This window comes from Centruroides sculpturatus, unplaced genomic scaffold, assembly GCF_000671375.1.
Source record: "Centruroides sculpturatus isolate CEXI.00-Female unplaced genomic scaffold, Cexi_2.0 scaffold856, whole genome shotgun sequence".
Lineage (NCBI taxonomy): Eukaryota > Metazoa > Arthropoda > Arachnida > Scorpiones > Buthidae > Centruroides > Centruroides sculpturatus.
The window spans coordinates 68,574-81,531 of record NW_019385401.1 but is presented as its reverse complement, the minus strand read 5'-3'; the positions used below and the strand labels follow the sequence as shown (position 1 = coordinate 81,531).

Here is a 12,958-nt window from a genome sequence, read left to right as displayed (position 1 = left end):
GCATTTATTATTATATTGCTGCTTTTATACATTATATTATTTATTATTATAATTACTAATTTGGTTTCTGTATAAATATAAGATTTGCTTATTATATTTCTATTTTTCACATAATTTTTTTTAAAAATTCTGTTTAATTTTATTTAATTTTTATTTCTGCAACAAAAATACTTTTTAGGAAAATAAATTTTTATTTACATATATAACTATTTAATAAAACTACATGAAAATAAATTTAAAATGATTATTAAGAATTAAGTAGATAAACGATATAATAAAATAAAACTTTTTCGTTTAAAAACATTATTTTCTGATTAAATGAGAGTGAAATGTTTTAAATATTTAATTTATATATTCTATTTATTATATATAAGTTTTAAAAATTAATTTAAAGTGTTAGATATTGATCAGTATGATTACTAATTGGCAATTTTGCTACATTCCTCTAATGTGTAGAACGTAGGCATTAACTACCGTTGTTGGGAGATTAGAGATGGCACGATGACATGCGCTGACAGTTAATTCTACGTACTAAATTTAACTTCATCGAAGTGAAAGATTCTTAGAGATGTGTTGAAACATCTTTTATTATGTTTAGAATTTTACAAATTATTATTTTCTTTAAATAATTTTCTTCACAAAATTACTAAAACACGATTCGCCCTAACCATTAACCCTGTTTGAACCACTTAAATTTAACAGTTAATTTAATTATATATTTTTATATAATAACTTCTCCGTCTTTTGTTTTTTTCTTTTCCTCGAGGTAGCCCCGGTCTCCCCTATAAAAAATTAACTCAATTATAATNTTACAAATTATTATTTTCTTTAAATAATTTTCTTCACAAAATTACTAAAACACGATTCGCCCTAACCATTAACCCTGTTTGAACCACTTAAATTTAACAGTTAATTTAATTATATATTTTTATATAATAACTTCTCCGTCTTTTGTTTTTTTCTTTTCCTCGAGGTAGATTAGATTAATAAAATCATTAATGTTTAAAGAATAAGAATTTTTTTCTTTTATGTTTCATAACTCAATTAAAATTCCGAAAAAATAATTCATGAACATTCTGTTAACCTCTGTTAAACGAAAACTAAAAGACTTACATAATTTTGCATTCATTAATAATTATCATAAATATTCATTACTAAATTAATTCTATAAAATTTACAATTATTATTATTGTTATTTAAATTATTATATTAGTCTGCGCACAACTAAAGAGAAGGCTCATAAATTTTGCAAAATTACAAAAGGATTTAAGGCGTTCGCTTTAATATAATTTATGAATTATTTAAAGTTTTAAATTCCCTTTTAAAATAAATGATGCGAAAATTGATAGTTTGCATATTTAATTAAAGATATAATTAATTCATCTCGGGTTTACGAAATCAATAAATTGTAAGAAAGTCGTTGAACTCTTAAAATATAATTCTCAAATGGAAGAAAAATCCCTTCAATAGAATTTGTAGTTAACAATGTCTTAAAAAGGGATTATGAAGTCAAAAAAACTTTTACAGACTACGAACAATTTAGGAATTTTTGACGTGTTTCACAATACACATCATCACCAGTGAGATTTAATGTTAACATTTGTTGAAAATTTTCTTGAAATATTTGTTCATTCATAGTAGAAAAGGCAAACGAGTGTGTAATAGGAATATTAAAGAGGAAAAGGAATTCATCCATTCCGCTCTGACCTCATCTGGTCAAGAAAGTGCAGATTCTTGTTCGAATGTATTACGCTAACGATAAGTGAAAGTTCCCCATCTGAGACAGGTGAGCGTCATACATGAGTGATTTTGCCTTCGTGCATCGCGTCTTTGTCGCAGGAGTATAAATGGACAGGTTGGATAAATTCACCCTCAGTATGCTGGAGATGTGAAGAAAGAAAATATACTTTCACTGTCTTACATTCTCAGTGAGAAATATATTTATTATGTTCCTCATATTTTGTATATTCTTGTTGTGGAATGGTGTATTTCCTGCAGATGTACAAGTGAGTTTCTACTATTTATTATTATTATTATTGTTATTGCATTTTAACGTGAGAAAAAATTCTGATGCGCTATCGTAAATTTAAAATTCAATATGTAAAATTTAAAAATAATTTATTAAATAAAGTATTTTGAATTATAATTATCAAATTAATTATTAACTTTATTTAATTTAAAATGGTTAATAATTTAATTTCTTGATTTAAAATGATAAATATATTTTTAAAAGTCTTAAAGAACTCATCTATTTATAGACTAAGTAAAAAATTGCTACTAAAAACCTATAAAGATTTTTATTTTGTATAACGAGTTTCTTTGCAAATTAAATGCAAATAAATCTTAAACTGAACATAATACATTTCGATACTGGTATTATTAATCATTAATCATGCTAAACGAGGGAAATAAACCTTATTTATAACGATGATGGATTCGTTTTTCCGTTAAAACTAAACTCTTTTTTCATATTTTTATATTTGATATTCAATATTATCTGATAATTTTATATAAATTGCTGAGTTATTTTAATTTTTCTCATTTTATTATGAAAAAAGTTATGACACTCAATCACAAACTATAAAACTAAAATAATTATATTATATTGAATAAAATTCTGTTTGTTGCAATTGTTTATAGAGCGTCGAAATTCCGCCATTATTTCCTAATTTTACTTTCGCACGTCAATTAGAAGTAGAAGATGAACCCAATCCGATAATGAATCGAACGACTACACCTGGGAGAAAGAAAGGTAAGTACAAATATTTGCTTCTGGTAATTAGAGGGAGGATCCACCTGCTTAGAAACAGACTCGGAGGCAACTTGTTTCTTTAACCTTATAATATAGGCATTAGCTCAATTATTATCTGAAAAGACAGCTAGAATATATAATCAACAAAGGTAATATCTATCATCCATCAAAATGTATTATTTCAAGAGTTATTTGGAATCTTTTGTTTATTGAAGGCAATCATTAAGCTCGATACAATAAGAGGTCAGCTTATTGTCTGAAACTCGTGTTATAGAAAATTTCTGGCTTAAAAAAGGGAAATTATAATATATACAGTTGATTGTTTTTTTTTTTTATTCTACGCTCTATTAGAAAATTAGACAAAGTTTTCTTTCTGTGATGATTTTTATCTTTATTTGAATAATTTCATTTTTAATAAAACGAATTAATTATTAGAATTTTATTATTCTCGTGATAAAACCTGCAATACTTCCTAAAGTTAAAAATATTTTCTTTTTAACAAATGGTTTTTATCTCAGTTTACTGATCTTCATAGTTTTATGACAATTCCGACGGTTACGATCAAAATAGCATGAACTTGACCTTAAGCTATATAAAGAATATATAAGAATGAGGTTATAATGACACAATTAATCCATCATTTTGATTGATAATTCGTTTTTTAAAATACTATTTAATCCGGTAAATATTCATTGCTTTACCTAACAGTATGACAATAATCTAACATATTTTTAATATCTCATGTTTAAACACAGAAGAAACGGAAGCATTCTTATCCAATTAAATATCTGATCAGATAAGCAATCAAATCAGTCGGAATCATACAGAAATTCTAGTCGAACTAAGAGTGTATGATAGTTGCGTTTTACAATTTTATTACTTGTTATTTTATAGATAAATGTTAAATTATTTTTCTTCCTGCTGCTTATTTCTAATAAACTTCACATGCGAAAGAAAAGGTCATTTTGATTATGAATTCATTGTTTATCCTTTAATCAATAGAATTTTTTATCTATAAAAATTGTAATTTAACTCCAATATCCTTTCAAAATGAATTATTGTTTTTTTATAATTTAGACAAGTTTTAGTTCTATGCTATTTTAAAGTTATAATATCACTTTTATATATTTAGTTTAATATTATACTGTGATAATTACAAATATAAATATTTTTTAAAAAGTATGAAAATTTCAATTCGAATAATTTTCGGAAAAAAAAAAAAAAAAACATAAAAGTTCTCCTATGACCTTCGAAGTAACAAAAGATGATGAAAGTAACAAGTTAAAGCTAGTAATTAAAAATAAGATAGGAAAAGTACAAATCTGATGGAGTGCCGTGCAAGACAATCTTAAGAACGAATAACCCTCCGCCCTTCTTTCTATTCAAAGTATTAAAAAAAAGAGTTATAATTTTTTGTGCTTGGCTCTTTTCACCAATTTTCTTTCATATGTCGTGCAGTCGTACACTTTTCTCCTTGACACACATGTTCATTTGGCATAGGATGAACACAGCACGAGCCTCGTTTGCTTCCTATAATCTTTTATTCTTCTTCATAGCATGAAGTTAAAGCGCAAATACTTTCGTGTAAAAAACAATTTCCACACAGACTATTATTCCTCATCTATTTAGTTAAACATACAAGAAAATAAATGTACTACTTTCACACTTTATTCTATTGCCAATAACGAAAAATGGCATTTAAAAATACTTTAATTGTATTACTAAATAGAAGAAATTTTAAGTAGATTTTATATATGCAAAATTTTGATTTTTTAATAGTAACAATCACCTTTACTCGAGGGGTTTGTGATTTTTCCCTTTATGATGGCGAAGGAAACTTCACCACTTACGGATATCCACTGCAATATAGAAACAATATGGACTGCGCGTACAGAATTAAAAGAGTGGACGAATCATGCCAAATTCAATTAACTTTTCATGATTTCGACGTTAAGAGTAATGATGATGACACGTGTTCTAATGACTTTTTAATAATTGCTGGAGAACGATATTGTGGAAGTGAATGGAAAGGGAGAACAGGTATATTTGATACTCACATTTAACAACGAATGTAGAAATTTAAAGGGACAATATTGTAAAATTATAAATATATTTTACAGTAAGTGTTAATTTCTCTCCGGAATTGGAAGAATTAACTCTACATTTTCATACCGATTCTACCGGTTCTGGAAGGGGATTCTGGATCGAAGCTAGAAAATATCCGGGGATATGTAATTCTATGAGTAAAGGTTTGTTCTCTAATATAACAAATAAAATTTTCAAATTACAATATAATAATAAATTATTTACTTATTTATTTATTTATCTGTTAAAGAAACATTTTTTTTAAATAATTGAAATGTTACAAAAAATTTCTTAGCTATTTACAAATATTTTCTATTAATTCTTTTTTTAATCTTAATTATTATTTGGAATTATAATTATATATTGGTATTTTAATTAAAATCTAAACGCGTTTACAAACTATTAAATAATTTAAATTAATTTTTATAAAAATTTACAGATCTTTTCAAATTAGAAATTTACAGATTTACAGTATTTATATTTATGCTAAATTAATCATCATTAATATTTAAAATAACTTATAATAATTCTCTTTGTGATTCATTATTAATATATTAATTTGTCAATTTTAATTTTAAATTAAATAACTATTCAATATAAACCAGTTTAAAATTTATTTCTGTAATAAAAAAAAATTAAAATATTTACATTGATTGTAAAAGTTTTATTGATTACAAGTTTGCTTTTGGCAAAATATTTTTACAAATCTTTTAAATTTCCTGTTTATCTTATATAAAATACATTAGTTTACTTCAATGCATAGTTCGTATAGTTTATATTTCTTTATTTATATATATATTTTCAAACTAAATAAAATCTTTATTTCCTTTCTTATTGGGATCTCCAGCTATATTCCAAATAGAAAATCCTCGAGAATTCCGTAATCTTGAGTCTGCAGATGTGTAGAAACTCTACCGGTAATGCAATAATCCAAAACTACGGTTTGATTATGTTTATTTTGGTTGATTACATACATAAATAGATGCATTCGGGTCGACTTACATTTTATGGCACCTCATCAGTAACTAAAATTATTAAGAACTAGATATAAGTACAGAATTAAGTAGTGTACATGTATCGGTGTAAAATATGTTCCATATCATGTTTGCGTACTTTCGTTTTTTAAGGAGACGGTTGATTCAATACAAAATAATATATTACTATTATGCTCAGTTTTATTATCGTTTGTATGTTTAATTAATTTTGTGAGTTTTCCTACACACCTGCAGACTCAAGATTATGGAATTCTCAAGAATTTTCTAATTGAAATCCTTATATTTCATCAATGATCCAATGAATACAATATTTGTGTTCTAAACAATAATTAACATAACATTTTTCTAAACATAGCTAATTATATAAGAACATAAGCTTTAATTAATTAAATATGCTGAAATAATTCCATAAAAATAGTCAAATAATAGTATTTCTTGTATTCCACTTAGAATAGAGCCATCAAAATGTATTATTTCAAGAGTTATTTGGAATCTTTTGTTTATTGAAGGCAATCATTAAGCTCGATACAATAAGAGGTCAGCTTATTGTCTGAAACTNATACATTCAAAGTTTTTACTTTATTTTTCAAAATTTTTTCCTTATTATTTACTGGTATAATTTTTTTACCGAATAAAATTGAAAATATTTTAAAATTTTATTATAATTTTAATTTACACATGCATTATATTTATTTTTTAAAATTGAATTTTATTTCGTGCTTAATAAATAAAATTTATTAAATGATATTTGTTCTTTTCAATAATATTACTAAAAATAAAAAAAATATATAGACATAATCATGTTCTATTTTTAGTAATAATCATTTTTTTTCTTATTTTAGTAAGTTTAACGTCACTAAATTGAAACCGATTAAGCTATTCTCTGCATGATTACGTTTCAAATTAACCATTTAAAACGTCAAAAATTTTTCTAGCAGAGATATCTTGAGAAAGAAATAGAATATAAATTATAATTCCTTCTTATTAAATAAGTTATAATTGATTTTATTATATTAAATTTCGAAATTGGAAATATTAAAGACCATTTTTAATATAAAAACTTTCTTTAATGAAGCTTAAAAATCCGTAAATGTTAAATGTATTAATTGAAAAGAGCATATATACACGATTTCTCTTCCTGTTTTCTTTATGAGAAAGCAAATTTTTAAAAATACATAGTAAGAATTCAATAAACTCATTTATACCTATTACATGATTATCTTTTACAATCAATTGTTATAATATATTTTTATGTATAAGTTCATTAAATTATTGACTATTAAATTGTTATATTATAAAAAATGAGGAATATAATAAATATTAATAAAATGATTTTTTATTATGACTTATTTTAAACATAAAACAACAAAATTCTATTAAATCACTTAAACATAAATTAATACACATATTTAAACTTGAAAACAAATTATGTTTATCTATTTATACGTTATTCTTGCAAAATTTAACTAAACTCGAAATATATTTCACTAAATTTTCAGATTTTAATAACAGAACATTTTATTTACATAATAAAACAAAATAAATGTATTCCAGTTTTAATAAAATTTTACAAAAAAAAAAATATTATAATGGTAGTAATTTTTATTATTATTCAGAAGAAGAAACGACTTGCGACACGCAATATGATGAAGAAGAATTCACTCTGACTAGTCCAAAATATCCGAAAGATTACGGAAATTTAGAAGAATGTCGTTATTTAATCAAAAGAAGAGCAGAAGACGTCTGTGGATTAGAAATTACTTTCCTTCATTTTGATCTGGAACCAAGCGATGGATGCATCTATGATTTTTTAGACGTTGGAGGAAAGAAATTGTGCGGAACCATTTCACCTGATGCAGTCAGTACGTCATTTTCCTTTTATATTTTTAGATTTATAACATTCAGAATTGTTTCCAACGAATTATTTCTTATTTAGGAGTATTTATGTTTAACGTACCTGAAATGGTGATGAGATTCATCACTGACGATCAGACTACCAGGCCTGGATTCAATATTCGCGTCAGACAAGTAACTGATTGTTCTCCTGCAACTAGTAAGAATCCAATATTTTATTTTTAAGTAATTTTTCTGTGTAATTTATTATTTACAAGCACTGAAAAGTACTATAAATACTATACTATACTAAACGAATATGGAATTACAAGAGCAGAAAGTCTGTCATTTTTTTTATTTTAATAATAAAAAAGAAGGATTAAATTAATCGTAATTTTTGAGCTAAGAAATCTGGGCTTATATTTTAAATTATTTATGTATAATTTATGTAAATTTAATCACCATTCTCAAACATATACTTATGTACGCAGTGTATGCTTCATTTATGCCGGAAATAATACTGAAATTTCTTTTATCGTTTAAATTTAAAATAAAATTTAGAAATTTTTTCAATAATACTTGCATTTCTCTTTAAATTACCACAATTTTCCATTCATTCAATATAATTTAAAGACAGTACTTATTTCTAATTTTTATTCAATAAATTGTTGTTCTATTTATTTGAATAAATTTGACATAATAAACAATCCGTTTATTCTTGGTGGAGTTTGAAAATAACAGAATTTATTAGCTTGGAACATGAGAGAAAACAATTTCTCTTAAATAAATAAATTTTAGGTGGTGTTTAGAATTTTTTACACGCGAGTTTTATCACTATTGTTTAGAATAAATCTAATGTAGTTCCAACAATTATAAAATAGACGTTTCCTCATAATTTCCTTCACGCAAAACATGATCTAATTTTTAAAAGTTATAACAATTAATACAATAATCACACTATGCCTATTTTAAATCTGTATTATAAATTTGATATACTGTATTTGTTTCTACTTTTAGTGATTCCGGGCCAAGTATCGTGTGACGTGTGTACAGAACAAATTACAGACGAAATAATAAGTTACGATTATCCAAAAAATTATCATAATAATTTGGCATGTACTTATTCAGTGGATCGACACGATGATCAATACTGTAGAGTAGAGTTAGACTTTACGGATTTCTTTTTGGATTACAGCGTGGATTGTGTTAAAGATTATCTAGAAATTAATGAAAGGAGATACTGCGGGAGTTCATTAAAAGGAAAAAAGAGTATGTTTTTTTTTATTTAATTTAATTTATTTAATAAACTAAAATACTAAATTTTAGTTAAATAATTAAGACAAGTTTTTTGAAAATTTAGAATTTCTTGCGTTTGATACGAACGGAAGCGTCGTGATGAATTTTAAATCAGACGGAACAATTACCAGAAAAGGGTTTAGGATAAAAGTACGACAGATACCCTGTCCACGTCTTTTGCCAACTCAACCAGGTTAGTCGATTTGTAAAAAACAAAAACAAAAAAAAACAAAAACATTGAAGAGGCTAATAGTAATGTCTGGATCCTAAAACATATTTCAGTTTCCAAAATTTTACGATGAGTACAATCTATTTTTTTTCTTTTTAACTCTGTCCTGTGAGCTAAGGGGTGCCACCGTATTTTACTAATCTTCATATTTCTAACAAAATTACAGCTGATCTCTTGTAAACTTTTAGAAATAGGATTAAAGATTGTTTTATTAAAAAGGAATTAGGAATAAAATCAAAATTAAAACATTAGTTTAAATTATTTTGAAACACATTATCGCTTGAAAAAAAAAGAAAACTGTTTTTAACCTATTTTCATCTTGTTTATTAACGTTATTCGTGGATAAACAAACAACAAAAATCTCCTTTGAAATAGTTTATAAGAGAGCAACGAACCGAATAACATATAACAAGAATCATTTATTCAGTTCTTTGAAAAATTTTCTAAGAGTGTTTTAATATATATTTAAATACATAAAATTAGTACAGACTTTATATAGCCTATAATATCTGGTTAAATTTTTTCACAGATACCTAACATTTAAATTAAAATACTCTATAAAATATTTTTCATATAAATAAAATATATTTTTTTATTTTATATTCGAATCTTCTTGCACGATTGAAGTAGTTACATTAGTAAATTAGCATATTTGTAATTTATATTAAAAATATTCTGTTCGTAACTCATTAACTACTATAATTAACTATTTGTTATTGTTATAATTGATAACCCGTTATTTTAATGGAATTTTTTTTCATTTTGATTTCTAGAAAAGCAATCATGCGATCATATGTATGCCCAAGAGACGTTTTACATTCAAACTCCTAATTATCCAGCGGATTATAGTCGAGACATGAATTGTCGATACATTATTCGACGATTAGATAATAATGTTTGTCAGTTGAATATTACATTTATTGCTTTTGACGTCGAATATAGTCCAAATTGCGAAAGAGATTATTTAGAGATTGAAAATGAGAAATTATGTGGAGTGATAACACCTAACAGCATACGTAAGTAGTTTGAAATTCTTTCTCATATTGCAATATATAAATTTATGTGCATTTATTCAATTCTATACTGTTAGAAAATTCTTTAAATTTGCCTGACAAAAATTCATTGATGAAATCTATTTTTTAATTTGCATTTTTTCGATTGTAACTCGTAAATAACATTCAAATTTTCTCGAGTTGTTATGTTTTTAATGTGATTATTCAACAGAAAAATAATAAAAAACAAATGTTTATTCAGACATAATGTTACAGTAGATATTTATTTTAGACTGTATATTTTAGTGAAAATTAGAATATTTTACAAATTTATCGCAAATTGTTTGCATTAACGTATAAAAATAACATTTTTTATTTTAATATATTCCAGAATGTTTGTTATGATAATATTAAAAGCTTAAATATATGAATTGAATCATTGTCGACATTCTGAAAATGATTTACTCAAGAATATATTTACGACACAAATGTTTGAAAATCTTTTTATTGTCTTAGCCTGTAAGAAAAAAAAAACAAAAACCATTTCTATTTTAGATTTTCCTTTTAAATCTTATACTTGTTATTTTTTAAACAGTTAAATTTTACCAATTGCAATATAACATTAAAAACAAATAAAAATTTTCTAAAATTAAAAGAAGAAATATAGTACACCCCCGCTTTTACGATCGTAAAAGCGGGGGTGTATTATATTTATGGAAAAATGTCATAATTTCGCGCACGATTAATGTTGTAAATTATTTCATGAAAATATATTACAAACAAAAAGAAATGCAACATCTAAACAATTTCATACAATTATAATAGAACATTTATGCTAATTCTAAAGCAGGAATCTTTAAATTTAATTTTCGGATATGGCCGTTCATACTTATTTATGAACATGATAATTATAATTTTAATTTTTCAACAATAAATTTTAAAAATATTCATTAAAAAATGCTATTTTATTGTTACTATTTTGCTTTTAAACTTGAAAATAAATATTTATAAAAATCGCTTAAAAATTATTCATTTAAGTCAATTCTAAATCATTCTGTTATAACGAGTACATAGAATTTAATTAACTACAACACTCTCGCTTATGAATGTTTATCATTCCGTAAACTAGAATCAAATAATATAATTTTTAACTCGTTATATAAATCTAATTTTTATTATTGTTGCATTAGCAATGTCAATAAATTTAATTTCTACTACGAATAAATTCAATTTCTCTTTGAAATTTATGTAATAATGTAAACATTTAATGAAAATAGCGTTCTTTTAATTTTTTTAAACAGTTTTTATATTACATTATAAAATACTGTTTTAAAACAATGTTTTAAATTTTTAAAAAATGTTATATTACATAAATTTAGTAAATAAAATTTTTTCTGACTTGTGAGCTAAACGTGAACGTGCGAATGGGAAATTTTTCTCACTCTCATGGATCATGAAAGCACGTGACACACGACTTTTATCACTAAGAGGAGATTTCCTGACAGCACATGCCAGTTAATACTGTTAGCAATACATCTAATATATTGTAATACTAATGGATGGAAAAAGACATTATTATTATTGTTTTTACTTGTTAAGTAAAAATGAGTGCAGGAATATCTGGAACACATGTTTGCAGAGTCTGTGTTAACTAATATCACTCCTCTTACATGGTGGTAGTCACTACGTGAAAAAATTGATAAACTTGTTTTAAAATTAGTTACATAGCTGCACAAAGCAGTGGCTTCTTCAGCGGGAATTGAGAGAATTTTCTCTACCTATGGACTTGTTCATTCGAAACTTAGAAATCGACTTGGACAGGAAAAGGCAGCAAAGCTTGTTAAAGTTTTCAAGCACCTAAACAAACACTACTGAGCGTTGTACATTTCTGAAAATAAGAAATTCTTCAAGCTGCAGAAGCCACTGCTGTCAATCATGTTTTGGTGTTTGTACATGGAAATCTTAAAAATGCCATTGCATAAAGAAATATTTAAAAACGCTATATTTTATATTAAATAAAACATTCTGTACATTCTTGAGTCTTACACTGAAGTTTTTCTGTTTTGTTTCTTTCTTTTTCTATTTTACTAGATCAAGTGTTTTATTTCTAAAAAATCCGTTTTAAATGTTTTAAAACATTTTTTTAAAATCATGCCAACCCTGGTCTCCATGAATGTCAGACAGAAAGTGCAGCGCCACAGTTTAATGATATAATGGATTCCCTCATGTTGAAATCAAAAACTAAGCTCTCTGATTTGTATATCGTATTCTGAACTCGTGATTTGTTAGGAAATGTTTATTTTGTGTTGTTAAGACTCATAAATTTTAATGGATACTATCGAGGAAGGAAATAATGAAATACAGCTTACAGAATAGTTTCAACAAAGTTGTGGAACATATTACGAGAACTGAAACAGATGAAATTCGACAATTCGATCAATGGGTGCTAATAAAAACAATAACAAAACATTTGAAATTGATAGAAAAAATTATTTTGGCTGACAGATGGTTCTAAATATTTAAAGTACAGTACAAAAAAGTTTTCGAATTCCAAGACTTTAATAATTTGATAAAATTAGTCCTTTGTTTTTCAGGAACTACATCTTTTGTAAAAAGAATATTTTCACTCATGAATTCCAGTGGTCAAAAGAGAAGTTAAAATTAAATATTGAAGCCACGAAATTAATGCTAATTATAAAGCAAAATCGCTACTTATAATGAAATAAGTTTTATGATAAAATTGCGAGTGACCAGAACTTAAAAAGTTATTCTGAAA

General features: G+C 25.0%; 1 protein-coding gene across 1 annotated transcript in view; it reads left to right on the top strand.

The window, feature by feature from the left end:
- The first annotated feature begins 1,953 nt into the window (after window positions 1–1,953).
- The window catches only part of LOC111638551 (cubilin-like), a 30,836-nt gene continuing 19,831 nt past the window's right edge, over window positions 1,954–12,958 (top strand). The window contains exons 1-9 of the mRNA XM_023384279.1: window positions 1,954–2,006; window positions 2,641–2,752; window positions 4,532–4,792; window positions 4,873–5,001; window positions 7,449–7,694; window positions 7,769–7,885; window positions 8,683–8,934; window positions 9,026–9,154; window positions 9,964–10,206. Coding sequence (XP_023240047.1) covers window positions 2,719–2,752; window positions 4,532–4,792; window positions 4,873–5,001; window positions 7,449–7,694; window positions 7,769–7,885; window positions 8,683–8,934; window positions 9,026–9,154; window positions 9,964–10,206 — 1,411 coding nt within the window. The 5' untranslated portion in view covers window positions 1,954–2,006; window positions 2,641–2,718. The remainder of the gene's footprint in view (window positions 2,007–2,640; window positions 2,753–4,531; window positions 4,793–4,872; window positions 5,002–7,448; window positions 7,695–7,768; window positions 7,886–8,682; window positions 8,935–9,025; window positions 9,155–9,963; window positions 10,207–12,958) is intronic.